General features: G+C 32.3%; 1 protein-coding gene across 4 annotated transcripts in view; it reads right to left on the bottom strand.

The window, feature by feature from the left end:
- LOC139528371 (carbonic anhydrase-like) overlaps positions 1–18,898 on the bottom strand; it is a 63,995-nt gene extending 45,097 nt beyond the window's left edge. Inside the window, exon 1 of one of the 4 annotated variants that reach the window (XM_071324329.1) lies at positions 18,820–18,898. In XM_071324329.1, coding sequence (XP_071180430.1) covers positions 18,820–18,892 — 73 coding nt within the window. In that variant the 5' untranslated portion in view covers positions 18,893–18,898. Of the gene's footprint in view, positions 1–4,158; positions 4,271–9,867; positions 9,968–11,119; positions 11,234–18,819 lie in introns of those variants that run through there. The other 3 variants (XM_071324324.1, XM_071324325.1, XM_071324327.1) reach the window with 3 other exon arrangements.
- Positions 18,899–19,652: the final 754 nt, after the last annotated feature.

The raw sequence follows: 19,652 nt of genomic DNA, 5'->3' as shown, positions 1-19,652 counted from the left end.
TAAGACCTGGTTTAGCCCACTTAAATCCCTTCTCTTTTAATTGATTCTAAAGAAGTCAGGGAGGTACTAGTAAAATAAGACCTGGTTCAGCCCACTTAAATCCCTTCTCTTTTAATTGATTCTAAAGAAGTCAGGGAGGTACTAGTAAAATAAGACCTGGTTAAGCCCATTCTAAAGAAGTCAGGGAGGTACTAGTAAAATAAGACCTGGTTCAGCCCACTTAAATCCCTTCTCTTTTAATTGATTCTAAAGAAGTCAGGAAGGTACTAGTAAAATAAGACCTGGTTCAGCCCACTTAAATCCCTTCTCTTTTAATTGATTCTAAAGAAGTCAGGGAGGTACTAGTAAAATAAGACCTGGTTTAGCCCACTTAAATCCCTTCTCTTTTAATTGATTCTAAAGAAGTCAGGGAGGTACTAGTAAAATAAGACCTGGTTCAGCCCACTTAAATCCCTTCTCTTTTAATTGATTCTAAAGAAGTCAGGGAGGTACTAGTAAAATAAGACCTGGTTTAGCCCACTTAAATCCCTTCTCTTTTAATTGATTCTAAAGAAGTCAGGGAGGTACTAGTAAAATAAGACCTGGTTTAGCCCACTTAAATCCCTTCTCTTTTAATTGATTCTAAAGAAGTCAGGGAGGTACTAGTAAAATAAGACCTGGTTCAGCCCACTTAAATCCCTTCTCTTTAAATTGATTCTAAAGAAGTCAGGGAGGTACTTGTAAAATAAGACCTGGTTTAGCCCACTTAAATCCCTTCTCTTTTAATTGATTCTAAAGAAGTCAGGGAGGTACTTGTAAAATAAGACCTGGTTCAGCCCACTTAAATCCCTTCTCTTTTAATTGTTTCTAAAGAAGTCAGGGAGGTACTAGTAAAATAAGACCTGGTTTAGCCCACTTAAATCCCTTCTCTTTTAATTGATTCTAAAGAAGTCAGGGAGGTACTTGTAAAATAAGACCTGGTTCAGCCCACTTAAATCCCTTCTCTTTTAATTGATTCTAAAGAAGTCAGGGAGGTACTTGTAAAATAAGACCTGGTTCAGCCCACTTAAATCCCTTCTCTTTTAATTGATTCTAAAGAAGTCAGGGAGGTACTTGTAAAATAAGACCTGGTTCAGCCCACTTAAATCCCTTCTCTTTTAATTGATTCTAAAGAAGTCAGGGAGGTACTTGTAAAATAAGACCTGGTTCAGCCCACTTAAATCCCTTCTCTTTTAATTGATTCTAAAGAAGTCAGGGAGGTACTTGTAAAATAAGACCTGGTTTAGCCCACTTAAATCCCTTCTCTTTTAATTGATTCTAAAGAAGTCAGGGAGGTACTTGTAAAATAAGACCTGGTTTAGCCCACTTAAATCTCTTCTCTTTTAATTGATTCTAAAGAAGTCAGGGAGGTACTAGTAAAATAAGACCTGGTTTAGCCCACTTAAATCCCTTCTCTTTTAATTGATTCTAAAGAAGTCAGGGAGGTACTTGTAAAAAAAGACCTGGTTTAGCCCACTTAAATCCCTTCTCTTTTAATTGATTCTAAAGAAGTCAGGGAGGTACTAGTAAAATAAGACCTGGTTCAGCCCACTTAAATCCCTTCTCTTTTAATTGATTCTAAAGAAGTCAGGGAGGTACTTGTAAAATAAGATCTGGTTTAGCCCACTTAAATCCCTTCTCTTTTAATTGATTCTAAAGAAGTCAGGGAGGTACTTGTAAAATAAGACCTGGTTTAGCCCACTTAAATCCCTTCTCTTTTAATTGATTCTAAAGAAGTCAGGGAGGTACTAGTAAAATAAGACCTGGTTTAGCCCACTTAAATCCCTTCTCTTTTAATTGATTCTAAAGAAGTCAGGGAGGTACTTGTAAAATAAGACCTGGTTTAGCCCACTTAAATCCCTTCTCTTTTAATTGATTCTAAAGAAGTCAGGGAGGTACTTGTAAAATAAGACCTGGTTTAGCCCACTTAAATCCCTTCTCTTTTAATTGATTCTAAAGAAGTCAGGGAGGTACTTGTAAAATAAGACCTGGTTTAGCCCACTTAAATCCCTTCTCTTTTAATTGATTCTAAAGAAGTCAGGGAGGTACTTGTAAAATAAGACCTGGTTTAGCCCACTTAAATCCCTTCTCTTTTAATTGATTCTAAAGAAGTCAGGGAGGTACTTGTAAAATAAGACCTGGTTTAGCCCACTTAAATCCCTTCTCTTTTAATTGATTCTAAAGAAGTCAGGTCGATGACAGTCGATAGAATATATTACTATAGCGTGACCTTGAACCAGTCGGTAAAGTGAACATTGGCATGCACAAGAGGTCATGTTTTTCTCTGACTGCTTATGACGTCTTCACACTAAATCCATTGGATGTTGGATTTCTCCTGATTGATAATTTAGTCTTAGATGAATGATTATTTTATCAGTTGTTAGTGGCTTTGAACCAGCTGTCAGTAACTGTGAGTACTCTCAGATCTGTACTTAGTGTCGTTTTATTGATGGGATGTACAGGTACACGGCCACGTCCACTTGTATGTGTAGTATTTGTATTTTTGTCCATCTGACGAATTAATATAAAAAAGAAGATGTGGTGTGATTGCCAATGAGACAACTATCCACAAAAAGACCAAAATGACACAGACATTAACAACTATAGGTCACCGTACGGCCTTCAACAATGAGCAAATCCCATACCTCATAGTCAGCTATAAAAGGCCCCGATAAGACAATGTAAAACAATTCAACGGCCTTATTTATGTAAAAAAAAATGAACGAAAAACAAATATGTAACAAATAAACAAACGACAACAACTGAATTACAGGCTCCTGACTTGGGACAGGCACATACATAAATAATGCCTTTTTTAACTGATTTTTATAGTTCGTTCTTATGTTGTACTAGTACTGTTACACCAGTCTCATGTTAGGGAAGGGTTGGGATTCCGCTAAAATGTTTAACCCCGCCACATTCTATATGTATGTACCTGTCTCAAGTCAGGAGCCTATAATTCAGTGGTTGTCGTTTGTTTATGTGTTACATATTTGTGTTTCGTTCATTTTTTGTACATTAATTAGGCCGTTAGTTTTCTCGTTTGAATTGTTTTACATTGTCATTTCGGGGTCTTTTATAGCTGATTAAGCGATATGGGCTTTGCTCATTGTTGAAGGCCGTACGGTGACCTATAGTTGTTAATTTCTGTGTCATTTGGTCTCTTGTGGAAAGTTGTCTCATTGGCAATTATACCACATCGTCTTTTTTTCTTTTTTCTTTTTTTAACCCTAAACGACTTTCTGTGTCCGTTGATTACGATGGAATGCTATTTATCATCAATAATTCTTCAAGTTGTTTTTATTCAACGTATAATGAAAATAGTGTTTTTAATTACGGACCACTTTCGATCGAAGGAAAAAAATGATTGGGCGTTTAATATATAACAATATAATGAAATAATATATCAATCAAATATCCAATAGTAAGGAGCTTTTTTGCAGCTGCTTGTGGGTCTTCTACGACAATCGCTGCGTCCCCTAGCGTCAACTTTAGTGTATTCTTTGATAAATATTAATAACCATGGTAATACATGTTCTAAGAAAAAACTATGACGGAGTATTAACATGATTAAGTAAAACTTTATCAAACGAATGAACTTTGGATATGTGTTGTTTATATCTGGCTATATATATAGAGTAGGTCTTTCTAAATTCTTGATGCATGTTGTCTAAATTAATATATTTAGAGAAGTTGTTTCGAAATTCATGATGCATGTTGTCTAAATTAATATATATATAGAAGGTATTTCTAAATTCTTGTTGCATGTAGTCTAAATTGATATATACATAGAAGGCCTTTCTTATAACTTACTAAATGCAACAATCATATAAATATTATCAATAACAGCAGAAGGCACTGTTTGCTTTAACAGTTGTTTAACACAGGAAGAGAGTAAAGCATGACACAAATCCATATTTCCTTCACCGACGAATCCTTCGAGGTACATCATGATTTTTAAATAGGAATGTACAACGACTTAAGTAAAGTAAAGAAGCATGCATGATGACAGCGTTCAGAGCAAACAAATATTCTTAGAAGATTTCTTACAATATATAAAAATCTTAGTTTACATAATTAAAGGCTTTCAGAAGCATATCAAATGAAGTTTGAAATAATGAAGAAAACACCATCCCTTACCCGCAGAGATATAGGAAATATCCATGAATATCAAAACACAAATGCAAACACTCGGTAAAAATTCTTTCAACATTTGTCACAAGTCTTAGATAATAAAACTACATGTATTTCAAGTCTGAACTGTATTTTCTGACTGTTTTTATTAAAAAAAAATATTTGTTTTCAACGTATATAAACAATATAGAATAGAAAAAACATGCTCTGGAAAATGTCAAATTTGCACTTTGTATCTAAAACAAAAAGCACTTATTTGTGATGTCATGTTTATTTGTTATAACTCTTGATCATTGACCACAAAACAGATGACCTCAAAAGTACAAAATGTATATCTATATGTATATTGTCATTTCGTTGTTTATATGTTGTTTAATATAAACCATTTGACATAATTATATAACATGAAGTTCAAGATTGAACGACTTGCTTCAATAGGTGTATACGTAACGTCAAGTGCAGTTAGTCAACTTGTCTTTTGTACTAACAATTTAGTGAAGTATGTGTACGATAGTTCGTCGTTGGAATATGATTGAATCTAAATTATTTTTCAACAGAAAATGTAATTAATTAAATAATTACATTACATACGCACAATTTTTAGTATGAAAGTCTTCTGCGTTTCATACAAAATGTGATTCTGTCGACAGGTTTACATCCGTATAAAATTTCAAACACTATCAAAAGAAGCATACAATTTTCGAGTGCCAACGAAGGACAGAAAAAAAAGGAAAAGAAAAACAACATTCCACCACCAAATACAAAAAAAAAACTATATTTAATAGAGGCTGATCTCGCTCAAACTGCAAGGTAATCAGTTTCTGTTGTACTAACTTATTCAGTATTTTTGTGTTTTTACTTTTTATTCTGTCAATTTGCGCAAGACTTGGTCCAGCTAATTGTGAAATTTGCAATATATCGACAGGAGAACCCGTGTAATGTTTCACTTGGTATGTGCAATTCCGGTTCGAGCCACATTCGACGATATCCTTAACTGAAGGGAAGTATGACACAAGCTATATATAAACTCGTAATAAAGAATATGTACTTTTGTTAGGTTTACTCTCCTTTTACAAGAAACTTGCTGTTGATATTTGTTTTAAAAACAGCTTAAGGATGTACTTAGGTGAGGTTTTGGAAATTTGTGTAAAATGTTCGGACTCCTTTGTATTTTACTATCAATACAGGGTAAAATATTTTACCCCATAACACCCATTTTTCTCTGTATAAAAGTCTTCAATAGGTCATAAAAGGCCATTTTCCAAAATTTAAGCAAATTCTTAATTTGTGTTCTTTCGGTTTGAGACCCAAATAAAACCAATGCAAATGTAAGGTAAAAGTCCGAGTCAGTCTTTTCCCGTTTTTTTTTAAAACTCAAATATCTCGAGTTACCTATCAATATTTTTAGCTTATTTTGTGCCTTAACTGGTGCTCTTTCAAAATGGAGTATCAGTTTTAATTTCTTGATTTTTTCAAATTTCACCTAAGTACATCCTTAATGTGCATTTTCCGGGAAAAAAGAAATGTATATTATTAAGTAAAACGTTCATAAAACCCAATCATGTTGATAACACATTCATAATTAAACAGTAACGACTATGTATGTTGTTGTTTCAAACCAAATTGAATAACCAATGTATGACTTTATCGTTACAACATCAATCAATGTTATATACACTGTTTATCAAAAGTGAATCATATCACACGATAAACTACTGTTTTTTTCAAACCCTTAAAGTAAAAAATGATAAAGTTAGACAATATATTCATTTACAAATTTGAAATGCTGGAAATAAATTGGCCGGCGCCAATGTCAAAAAATGAGAAAATAAAAGGAACAGAAATGTTTTAATACCATATTTCATTCATTCCCCATATACCAAAGTATTAATGATCTGATAACAAGAGCACATGTACAAAACAAATATTTTTCGTGACGATAAGTATGCCCCTAACTGCTGCGTAATACATGTGTTATGAAATTTTCCGGCACATAATTTTGATAGGAAATCAGCCAACCATAAAGAAACATAAACGACATAATTATAACGAACTACACATGTATTACAAAAGGGAATGAAAACTGGGAATGTATTAAAGAGACAGCAACCATACCAGAGAGTAGAAACAGCCCAAGGCCAACAATGGGTTTTCAACGTAGCGAGAAAATTCTTCATCCGGAGGAGGGCTTCAGGTGGCCCTAAACAATTGCGACCGGGTTGAATATGTTTTGTGCGATGTCGACACTCCCGCTTTTATACCTATAATGTGTTCAATAAACAAACAAAAAATCAATGTGTGCAGTAAAACTTAATCCAAAAGAAGTCCGAGTTCGATATTGTATTATACTTCTTCACACAAAAGTCAGCCTATCATCTACATGCATAACAAATATATTTCGAACAATTGTTAGTTTAACTTTGGAATGAGGGATAATACGGGGATAACACTACATACGACGACCTTTTATGCTTTAGCATAAGGCAAGCGTTCTGAACTTACTTTATAACCCCGATGTTCACAGATAGATAAAGAGAGATAACTGTGAATTTTTCGATATTAGTCATGAATTTATTATAAACTATAAATCAAGTTTTTTTTATTGATACTGCTACGTTGGATTATCAGCCAAGAAAGGTACAATCCTTCATGTGGCCAGTGCTTTGGTATTGCAGTGACAAGGAAATGTATAAAAAATTTCATAAGTGGGGCCCACTGCCTAAGAGGGGGCCCGCCCAAGTCACGATTCAGTGATTCCCTATATAAGCAACAATTTTTTTTACAAAAAAAGTGGGGCCCGGGCCCCCTGCCCCCTCCTAAATCCGCCTCTGTTTGTTTTAAAGAAAGGTTAACCAAACTTTCAATTTGACAGAACATATAGAGTCAAGTACTCAATATTGACGATAAAAAAGTCATATTTTTGTCCTTTTGATATTTAAGTAAAGAAATTTGATTCGATGATTCAATTTGAATAAATTTTATTGTAATGTTCTGAAATTTTGGTATTCGATGACCTGAAAAGTATCGAACAGATCCATTTGAAGTTTTGTAAAAGAGCAAGTAATTCTCAATAAAATTTTGTGGCATGAAGATTGCATTTTTTTTAAAAGTTTATATTATGTGACAGATGTGTAGTGAAACAAAACTTTATTAATGTGATCAGTTCGTACAGAAATCACATATAGTGATATACAAATTTCATCACGTGGCCTCTTTTACCGTATATTAAAAATGATATTCTTGGAAAATAGCTTATCGGTACAATAACCTAGATAGATATTGGTCGTTGGAACAATATTCCAAGGGAGAATACTGCAACATATAACTTAATATGTAGAAGAGATATTGGAGATGAAATCTATAATTTGTTAAAATGTATAAATTAAAAAGTAGTTTCATTATGAAATGAATAGATAAATACGGACTAAAGATCTTACCCGAACATTCTAAAGTTTGAAGGTTTATTGTCCATCTGTTATATTGAACTCTTCTAAAAGCTATCCTTGCTCAGCAGAAAAGTTTATGTATTCCTTTGATTTGTCCCTTATATTGAACTCTTCTAAAAGCTATCCTTGCTCAGCAGAAAAGTTTATGTATTCCTTTGATTTGTCCCTTATATTGACTCTTCTAAAAGCTATCCTTGCTCAGCAGAAAAGTTTATGTATTCCTTTGATTGGTCCCTTATATACTGTTCTTCTATTTTCGTAATTGTTCACAATGTTTGATATTTAGAGGTATATTTATTGACTTAAGGAGGTAGACCTTGGTTCAGGGAGATAACTCTTTAAATCAGTTAAGCGTTTGTAAAAGTCAAGTTCATCAATGTATTTTAAGTATTCACCTGAAACAGATTGAAAATAATCTATGTAATCTAGAAGCTTAGAATATATTTTTGAAAATGGTTGACACAAACGTACTGATGATTTTAAGAGTTATTTCCTTAACCTAGGTCTACCTCCTTAAGTTAGTCTTTATATGTTCTTTTGTCATGTTATTTATATAAATTGTATTCTACATTGACCTCTATTACATGTTAAAATGTGTCTGAGTGCTTACTAATATATCTTGAAATCTTGGTACATGCATGGTGTATTGATAAGTGTGATTGTGAATCTACAGTTCATTAATCATGTAAATTTACAAAAATCTTAGGTTGTAATTCCCCAAGGCAAAGTTAAACGGTTTTGATTGTGTTGATTAGGCACGTTTTAGTTTACATGTTCTCAAAGTTTGCTTTCCCAGACTTGTGGCCCCGAGTGTGTCTGATGAAAGTCAAAGAAGGAAAATGACATGAGGTCCAAAGTTTAACGTAAATTCTATTATGAATTGCAATACTTGTCAAATTCTCTTTAAAACTGTCCGAACGACGTTAAATTTTAGTTTGCAATATCAATAATTCATTAATTATAATTTAATTCGAATTACAATTCATAACGAAATAATCGAGAATTTGTCCATGATAGTACTCAGATGCCCCACATGTTCAGTTGACCGTGAAATAGAGATAAAGACTATAATTTGGCAATACAATTCGAAAGATCATATACTAGGGAACATGTTTACTAAGTTTCAAGTTGGTTGGATTTTAACGTCATCACAAACGATCTTGACCAAAAACTTTAACCTGAAGCGGGACAAACGGACGAACGGTACGACGGACGAACGGACGCACAGACCAAAAAACATAACGACCTCTGCTATCGGCTCAAAAATCAGATTATTGGTATACGTGAGTGAGAAAACGCAATTGCATTATTAAATTTTCTGTTTCATAGAACCCCGAAAGATGTTTCAAATTATAGTTTGTCTTATTTTTTAATGCGCTGGAGTTTAAATCAAAATGAATATCCGTACTAAGGTGATGTGACCACAACATCATAGTAAACTGCATTAATGACTATTTTATTGTTTCGATAAACGTGTTTAGTTTAGTTGCAAAGATCGGTTTAGTATGTACTATGCATATGAAATAAGGAGATGTCTTATGGTGAAAACCAATTGTAATGAGACAACTTTCCTCCAGAGTGCAAATAACGTTAATTAATAAGAGCATATATTAATCACCATACGACCTTCATCAGCGAAAAAACTCCTACTGTACAGTCAGCTATAAAAGGTCTCGATTTGTCAATAAAACTAGAAACTGACTGAAGGGCTGATTTATAACAAATCAATTAATGAAAAACAAGTATGACAGACATGAACCAGTGCTAACCACTGAACTGCATGTACGTGAGCCTAACTTGGTAAAAAGACGGGTAAATCATGTTTGTAAGCGCCAACCCCTCCTCTTACCAATGCATTTACAAAACAAAAATAATGAGACCACGTGACATTATTTTTTTTATTTTTTTTTTTCACCTTGAACAAACATACTTTACATTGCATTATTTCAATTCTAGAATTTTCGTAGTCTTTTAATTGAATATTTCAATAATAATTGGTTTTACTTTGTGATGTGATGAAATCATTCTGATATATGTATGGTACCGTGAAAGATTGTTATATAATTAATCCGTTAGCTAGAACGTTATTTTTTAAACGAAAAATGTATTTTTTTTAGCGAAAGTGCTTATTCTTAATCCATTTTCCGAGTTAACCACTTCACCCTTTAAAGTTTCAACTGTTTCAGATGATTAAAATATTGCAGCATTCTCTTATTTGTCCGAAAATTCTGGTAAAAATGTTAATGAAAATATAATATTAAAGTCTTACCGGATATACTGCATGTGATTTCTTTGTTACTGATTAGATATAGAAGCACTGAGAACTGATACAGTGATAACAACAGAAACTCCATTTCAATAATCCTCAAAACTTAGTAAAATTTGATAACCCTTTTTTTTAATTTTATGTATGCATCTTATACGTCAAAGTTGTCTATATTTTATCCAGTAATTCATATAATAATGATGTGATTTAATAGATAAAATGGTAATTTACGCACCTGTTTTTTGGTAATTGCTCCGGGAAATTAAGATAGTATCTTTAAAAGGGACAAATGTATACCTGATTAGTATTTGATGATGTATTGTATTTATACAGATTTTGATTATTATACATTTCATGTATCGTTTCTACGTCTGGATTTTTTCAGAGGATTGATTGAGTGGCGTTATAGTATTAATGAATTGATGTTTTTATAATGGTTTTGTACAAGTCTGTAATAATGGTCGAGGAAGTCTTTAATGGCCTGGGGCAACGCCGAGGGCCATTACAGACACCCGAGGCCATTATTACTGACCGAGGACATATAATAGGGCCATTATAAAAACACCAATTTCTTAATACATTTATTAACCAACTGAACAAAAGTGTATGTGTTGCTGTCAACTTGATGTACTCTCTACTGTTTTTGAAACTTATAGTCTATTTCAAAAAAATTGATTTATGAAAACCATTGCATTACCGTATTTTACAGAATAAAATTATGATGACTTTTTAACGAGGCGATCCGTTATAAAAATCGGCGGCCATGTAAAATCTATTATATTTGATATTAACACTGTTTTTCTGTAATGTCCCTGTTTTTCTGTAATGGCCCTGTATTAATGCCTAGTTTGTCTGTATTAAGCCCAGTTAGGTTTTATAATAAACAGTCGTTTTTGGCAATAATGTACTTGGTTGGTTAATAAAACATCCCACTACATTGTATATGAACCGTACAATCCCATATTTTACAATTTTGTAATGGCCCTGTTTTTCTGTAATGGCCCTGTATTGATGCCTAGTTTGTCTGTTTTAAAGCCCAGTTAGGTTTTTGGCAATAATGTATTTGGTTGGTTAATAAAACCACCCACTACATTGTATATGAACCGTACAATCCCATATTTTTCACATGTGTTACCATACCCTGCAATACGATGACATGTTGTTGTCTGGGCTCCTTTTCCTATTTTTGTTTTACATAGACCTTCAGAAAAGCATTGAGGAAACTACAAAATTGATAATAGATAACTAAACTTACCAGCACTGCCCAATACACGACCATAAAACAGAGTCAAACCAAGAAATATGAATTGCAAAAGCATTGTTGATATCATTTTCGAATCTTGCTTCATTTTGACGAATTAAAAATGCGAGACTAGTGATAACCCAAAAGAGTAGGTCGAGAGTAGGTCACTACATTACAAAACGGTGTACAAATATTTGTATTTCGTAGACTGCATGTTTTGTATAAACTTGACAAACGTCACAGTCACTAATACAACGCATGGTACATGTATATGTGCATTATCGAAAGATAACTTATTTGAACAAGATATCAAGAGCCGATATTTGAAAAGTATACATGTATCAATAAGTTTAGTTGTACTCATGCGGGTATGGATGAGGGGTCCTTAAATTCTGCATTATTTAGATATTAAGGGCATTTTTTTCTTACCTTCCAAAAATAACGTTTATTCCTTAAAAATTCTCATGAGAATAATTTAAGTTAAACAATTTCATGTCATTAGATGAATTCTTTTTTCTGTATATGGGTCATTTTCTGAAATCAATATTATATTTCTTTTATTTTCTAGTAGGTCTTTATAAAAAAAATGAAAACAACACGTTAAAAAATTTCTTGCGTCCGAAGCACTTTTTTGGATTGACCTTCATCAGGAACACTCAAAGCCATACATTTGAAATCCGAAGATGTATAAGTACCGAAACCGTTGAAGAGCTATATGTCAAAAATACCTAAAATAAATAGCCAAATTCATCTAATGCCACTTTGCCTGAGGGAGTTGAAACTTTAGTTTCATAATAATTTCATTATTTATATACGGACAAATTAAGGTGGTACATGTACCTAACACTACAGGGAGATAACTCTGTAAAATCAGCTAAACGTTTTAATAAAGGGCTTTTAAATGATCAAAATTGGTGTTTGTCAAACTGCTATATAACCAGTGTAATTTTTCTGATAAAATGGTTGGTTCAAAATTTTTGAAATTTTTATATTTTTGTAAGAGGGTCAAAGTTAATACTTTGACAAAATTTTATGGAAATTAAACGAGCCAAATTAATTTTAGTGAAAGTGTTGGGTACCACCTTAAGTAAAGTTTGTTAAATCATGTCAGTACCGAAATACTGGCCACTGAGCTGATGTGATACCCTCGGGCACTGATAGTCATATATATATACTAGTATATAAGTTTACATCTCATTCATGATACGTTCTTTCCTTTATATTTATACTCATTAATCTCTATACTCATCATTTCAGTTTCTGTATACCCCACCCAGATCCTCACTCCTACATGGTATACATAATAAGGTGGATGAGTGTAGATCATTGTATGATAAAATATATCATTATAAACATTTGAGTGGCCTACAGTTGAATATCTTGTGACATTGACTTTTTTATAATTTGATCGTCTCGTATATGTATTTCATGAATTCGAATTAGAAATTGAATGGGGAAATAGATTTTCAATATAGATGCAAAAATGTTGAGACAATGCACATATAAAAAGACCCCATAAGAGAACTAACTTATCAGAAGAACTAGAAAATAAACCTAACAAAAATGTTATGGGGATTTGTACTAACAATTGATATTCCGTTTGTATGCTCTAAATGCGTATTGGATACTTAAAGGATGGCCTTTCATTGAAGCTTACATATTAATGACAGTATGTTTTCATTTATATATGCAGTAGTTACTTAATTTCATAAAACTCAATGTCAATTCATACTTTGTGGTAAACTACTTTTGAATATTATAGTATTCCTCGTTGAACGCGTGTGCTGAATTCTATGTCTATGATCATTGTACAATTGTGATTTTTGATTGCTGTCTTACTTACCTTTACTGACACCTGTAGAAAGCTTATTAAAAATGGTATTTCACATCATAAATTTTATGGTAATATTGTACTTAAAGCGAGGAAATCACTATGTGATCCTTGTAAACTCATCGAACCTTTAAACAAACTTATAAGTAAGGGTTATCGTACCAATATTGTAATTAGATCTCTGAATATAGTTCACATTGGCACTAATATTGATTTTGTCATTAGCAAATTAAAACATAACTAAATTTCATTATCTTTTGAGGCGAGATGTATAGAGACACAGACACGTTAACTTTTGTTTCTATAGAAGTCGCTCTTCACTATACTACTACCTGTCGATACATTTATTTTTGGCATTGCACAAGTCATGTCTTCTTTGACTATTAATGACGTTAAAATACTAAATCCCTGTGATGTGTTTTAGTCGATTTTAGTATCTGATGCATGATTTTTTACTATTAATTGGTTTTGGCTTTTAACTAGCTGTCAGTAACTGCGAGTACTCTCAAATCGTATTTTCTTGTTAATTCGACCTGTTGATACTGTTTATAATGCTTTTTTTGTTATTTTTTATTTATATGGATCTTGTCTGTACACCAGCTTTGATTATTTGTAATATCCTCAATTTTTCACTTATTCTTACAACATTTGTATAAACTTCAAGATTATGAAAAAACGGTTTTTTTCTATCGTGAACATTGATTGGTTAAATATTTCTCAGTGTGTTTGAATTTGTTTGTCAGCTTTTTGGTCATGAATGTTTGTCTCTAATATTTATTTAACTGTGCATTTGTATTCAGATATCGCAGATCAAATTTATTCGTTCATTGTGTAATCATACGTTTTTTTGATTGAGTTAAGTCTGCCAATTGATATTTTATCGTATGTTTTTCTATGTTGTGATGTTATGCTATTGTTTCAGAAAAAGGGAGAAGGTTTGGATCCATTAAAACGTTTAATCCCGCTGCAAATGTTTGCACCTGTCCTAAGTCAGGAATCTGATGTACAGTAGTTGTCGTTTGTTTATGTAATATATACGTGTTTCTCGTTTCTCGTTTTGTTTATATAGATTAGACCGTTGGTTTTCCCGTTTGAATGGTTTTATACTAGTAATTTTGGGGCCCTTTATAGCTTGTTGTTCGGTGTGAGCCAAGGCTCCGTGTTGAAGGCCGTACTTTAACCTATAATGGTTTACTTTTTTAAATTGTTATTTGGATGGAGAGTTGTCTCATTGGCACTCACACCACATCTGCCTTTATCTATCTACATTTACTAACAATTTGCAATTACGTTATACTGTATCATGTACATTTACATTTATTTGTTTCTACATTTTTTATACGCCCGTCAAAATTTTGACGGGACGTATTATGGTATACAAATGTCCGGTGTCCGTCTATTCGTCCGTCCGTCCGTCTGTCCGTCCGTCTGTCTGTCCGGCGTAAACATGTCGCACCGTTACTTGAGAACGACTTATCCAAATTTCATGAAACTTAATATAGTTGTTTCTTATGATGGTCAAATGATCTGTATACTTTTCGGTAAAAATAAGATTAAAACTTTTTGAGTTACGGCACTTTGTAACTAAAATAGGGGTGTGTTTTTTCACATGTCGCACCGTATCTCAAAAACGATTCTTGATTATGGCTTAAAACTTTAAACACTTTTTAGTTATACTAATCTTAATATCTGTATACTTTTTGGTGATGATTCAAAATTTCATTTTTAAGTTATTGAGTATTTTGTAAAAAAGGGGGAGGGTTTTTTAACATGTCGCGCCATATCTCAAAAACGATTTATGAATATTGCTTAAAACTTTACACATGTCTTTGTTATATTAATCTAAAGATCTGTATACTTTTTGGTGATGATTCAAAATTTCATTTTTGAGTTTTGTAAAAAAAAAAAGGGGGAGGGTTTTTTTACATGTTGTGCCGTATCTCAAAAAAAAATTATGATTATTACTTAAAACTTTACACACTTCTTTGTTATATTAATCTAAAGATCTGTATACTTTTTGGTGATGATTCAAAATTTTATTTTTGAGTTATTGAGTATTTTGTTAAACAGGGGAGGGTTTTTTTACATGTCACGCCGTATCTCAAAAATGATTTATGATTATTGCTTAAAACTTTACACACTTCTTTGTTATCTTAATCTAAAGATCTGTATACTTTTTGGTTGTGATTCAAAATTTTATCTTAGTGATATTTAGTTTTTTGTAAAAAAAAAAACAGGGTGGGGGGTTTCACATGTCCCGCCTTGTCTCAAAAATAATATATGGTTATTGCTTAAAACTTTCTCAGAAACTATTTATGATTATTGCATGAAAATTCCACACAAGACGTCGGGCGTATCATGCGCTCATGGCGCAGCTGTTTATTAACATTTGCATTTTCATTAACAAACAATAACATTTAGATTCATTAATCGTAACATTACGATAGGACTGAAATGCATTAAACAGTATACACTTAACTATGCAGCCAAGGCTCCGTGTTGGAGGCTGTACTTTGACCTATAATGGTTTACTTTTGCAAATTGTGACTTGGATTGAGGATTGTCTCATTGGCACTCATACCAATTTTTTTTATATCTTTTAGTTAATTATATGGATGTTGAATTTATCAACATTGTGCTTTACATTTTGTACAAACATTTGAAAAAATAAACTGTATGCATAAAAAGTTAAAGAACGTTGAACTTCCTCTCGGTTCTTTCAGACGTTGTAATTTCCCGCAGAAACAGTAAGGGGGAAACATTTCTATCGTACTATCGAACGAAAAGGCGGACAGTATAGATATATATATAACTTAACTGCAGTACGTTGCACAACTATCAATTCCTTGTCAGTATATATGGTGCAGTAATAAATAACTGGATCACCAGGAGGAAACAATATTGTGTAAAAATTCAATTAGGCCACGTGAACTTGTTTTTATTTGTTATTGTTTTTTTTTTCTTTTTTTTTTTTTTATCTGAGAGCTTTATAAATGTAATGATGTGCACATAAACAGTGAATTTTCATCATACAAGTCTAACTTAATTAGACACATAAACAAAGATGGAAAATGGACAGGTAATAGATCGTGGAATGTCATTTGAAAAGAACAAGCTAAAAAGAGGACCTAGGACTAAGGTTCATAGATTATGGTTAAGTGGAATTTTGGACGTTATTAATTATCAACGATAAATCTGTTTTTTTTTCATTAAGCAGCTTCATTTTTATTATTGTTCCTTAATTTGAAAGCGATTTATACTTATTTTAAGTGAAGTTGATATAAATAAGGGTTATGTTGTTTAATTGCCAAGTCTTACGAAACCAAAAACACGTAGATGTAAGAAAATATAAGTTTCTATAAGACTTCAGCTATGAACAAAACCAATACCGCATAGAAAGCGTTAAAAGACTAGCTTGCTCATGTTGCTGACAAAATAGAAAACAATTCAAAATAGAGATTTATTCTAAAACGTATAATGCAGACAGGATAATACGGCAAACTTTGAATCTGAAGGATTCTGTCTTCGGACAGGTACATAAAGAATGTTGCGGGGTTAAACATGTGTGTGAGTCCCCAAATCATCCCTTACTTGGGATAGTGGTGTAACATCAAATTTTAAGAACAAACTATTACATAAAATCAGGATTTGATCCATCAGACTAATTGGACGAAGCACAAATACAAAAATAAACTTGCAAACTGACGAAAGGCACTAAAGTAGTACTTATCTAAAAGTAGCTTGTTTGTGAAAAGTAGTTGAAAGCCATCTTTATCTTATAAATTAAATCAAATTTTTCGAGACTAAAAGAATAGTGCACATCGAACTGATGTAATTTGTATCGATCTGAAGTGCCAAGCCCTTTTCAACTTAATTTTTAGTTCGTTATGTTTTGCTTCTACACCATTGTCCCAGGTTAGGAGGCGTGCTAACGCGCAAACATATCAAACCTCACCACATGCTGTGTATGCTTGTCCTAAGTTAGAACCCTATTATTCAGTGCTTGTCGTTTATTTAAGGAATAACTGTAATATTTTTTCTGTCTATGAAGAAATAACATAACAAATTTGGTGCACACTGAATAAGGCGCGTAACGGGTTATTTAACAGTGTGCACCACATTTTTTATGTTATTTCGAATAGACAGAAAAAATATTACAGTCATTTCTTATAATTTAATTAAAAATTCCATGTTTAACCGTAGAAAACCATGAAAAAACGTTGATGACGTAACACATGACTAAATTATGTCTATGGACGGATAACAAAATAACGTCAGCCAATCAGACGACGCGTTACATCCAAAAAAGAATTTTCTTTTGTATATCACATTTGTTTTTCGTTTGTTGTTTTGTGGACACACCAGATCCTTCATTAGAACTGTTTTACATTTTGTCATGTCGGGACCGTTTTACAACTTGCAATGCTGCATGGGTTTTGGTCATTGTTGAAAGCCATATGGTGACATAAATAAACGTTAAAATCTACGTCATTTGGTCTTTGGTAGATAGTTGTCGCATTGCCAATCATATATACAAAATAAAATTTTCTGTAAGTGTTAGGTCGTCATTATCTGTATGAGACTTCACTTATATAGTGATTATTCTATGCCATCACTTTAAAAAGTAAGTGCAATATTTATCACTAAATGTTAAAATATCTGCCAAATAGTGCATACAATCATTAAGATAATTATAATCAATTATAATATCATGTAAAACCAACAAATAAAGGGGCGTTTTTACATTTTACATTCTTCAATTTTTAATTACATTTCTTTTTTAATAATGTAAGTGATGAAAGCATTACTGAGAAAATATTGTTTGTATTTCTCTATTCTATATACAAGGAAATAAACTCATCATAGATACCAGGACTAAATTTTATATATACGCCAGACGCGCGTTTCGTCTACAAAAGACTCATCAGTGACGATCGAATCCAAAAAAGTTAAAAAAAAAAAAAAAAAAAAAAAGGCCAAATAAAGTACGAAGTTGAAGAGCATTGAGATCCAAAATTCCTTAACGTTTTGCCAAATCCAGCTAAGGTAATCTATGCCTAAGGAAGTAATCATTTAACGTTAATGAGGAAAAGGTCAGTCAGAATTGGTTTTCCCGCAAGTCGCGAGCATATTTTTTTTTAGTTTTTATCGCTGTCAATTAATTAATTTTTTAAAAATTTAACACTACAAGGTATGGGAAAATCAGGTTTTCAGAAATAGTTTTGTCATCTGCTTGACCACAATATATTTTTTTGTCATCTGCTTGATCACAATATATTTGATCTTTAAATCTAAAGAAAAAAACATACCATCCCCTTTTGAAGTTAAAAAGTCGTGCCCTAATAGACATATATAACGACTTTAAAAAAGTCGGATCTCTGAAAACACATTGATACATCCCATCGGAATTTTTACTTTTATTGTTAGAACTGCATCACATGATAACCCATTATGTATGAACAATCAACTCTCCTCGTATGTGTGACATCTACACCAGCGGCATAAGTGGGCCGCGCGGTACTTCTGAAAGTCACTAGCAAAAAACGCTTTTCTATAGTCTAATAGTTTAGAAGTAAATCCTCTTTCATTTTCCTTTTTATGTTCAATACTTTTTTTGACAAAAAGGAGGAATGTAAAAACAAGTTTTAGCCCTCCAGACTTTTAAAAGGAGAACAGCTGCCCCTCCCCATTTACCACATCTCATATGCTAGTGTACTTAATATGCATATTATCTATTATCTATCAAATGTCATTTGTAACAGACACCGGTATGTAACAAATAAAGGAATGGAAAAGGTTGAAGACAGCAAATTATTTTTCAATAAAATCATATAGTAAAATGACAAAAAATACGAAAAAATATCAAATTAATCTCGCTTACCTAGTGCTCCATTTGCAACACCAAAACCTCCAAATATCATAAAAATTAAAATCTGCACCCACATTACTGACATGAGCAAATAAGTTCACTTGTGAGATTTTCTATGATTTGTATCATAATATGTTACCATTTACGTACAATTTATTTCTATTGCTTTGTGCTTTATATGAACTCATATTTATAGCGATTGCTAAAGTCAATCAATATAAATAAATTTAAGCGTCCTTAAGTTTTTCTTTGATTCAAAAGCTAGAGACATATATTTCAATTATTTTGTATTTGTTGGGGCAATATTTTGAAGTTTATGGCTTTCTGGGGTGGAGGTTATAACTTTTAGTGACCGAACCTTAGTCTAGACATTTTGGGTCCTATTTACCAAATCACTATTTATTACATTCGTCTAATTTCAAAAGCAAGGTTAGGCATGTAAAACAAACTGTATCTTTGATTGAGATAAAATCTTATGTACATGCTCCTCAATATCGATGATAATTATTGCAATTTTAAACAAGGTTTAAAGTATGCACTTCACATATCTCCAGAGTTATTAAACAAGCATAAATTTTGACTCTATGTGGTAGGCCCAATAAAAGTATATAGAAGCGTTTAAAATTATGCGTTTTAAATAGCTTTATGAATACGATCATGTAGTACGGAACATGTTCGACGTAATTTGGTAAAATAAGGAAAAAATTAAACCTTTTCATGTTCTGTCCGCTGTTAACCTTTCATGAACAAAGAAAAGTATATCAAAATAAAATCAAAATACAATTTTAATTTTACAAGAGGTGAACAACCTTAGTAGGTTATAAAAATGTACCAAAGCAAGGCTC

Source organism: Mytilus edulis, chromosome 6 (assembly GCF_963676685.1).
Source record: "Mytilus edulis chromosome 6, xbMytEdul2.2, whole genome shotgun sequence".
Classification (NCBI taxonomy): Eukaryota; Metazoa; Mollusca; class Bivalvia; order Mytilida; family Mytilidae; genus Mytilus; species Mytilus edulis.
Note: the sequence above shows the minus strand (reverse complement) of the source record. Positions and strands in the feature narration are given on the sequence as shown.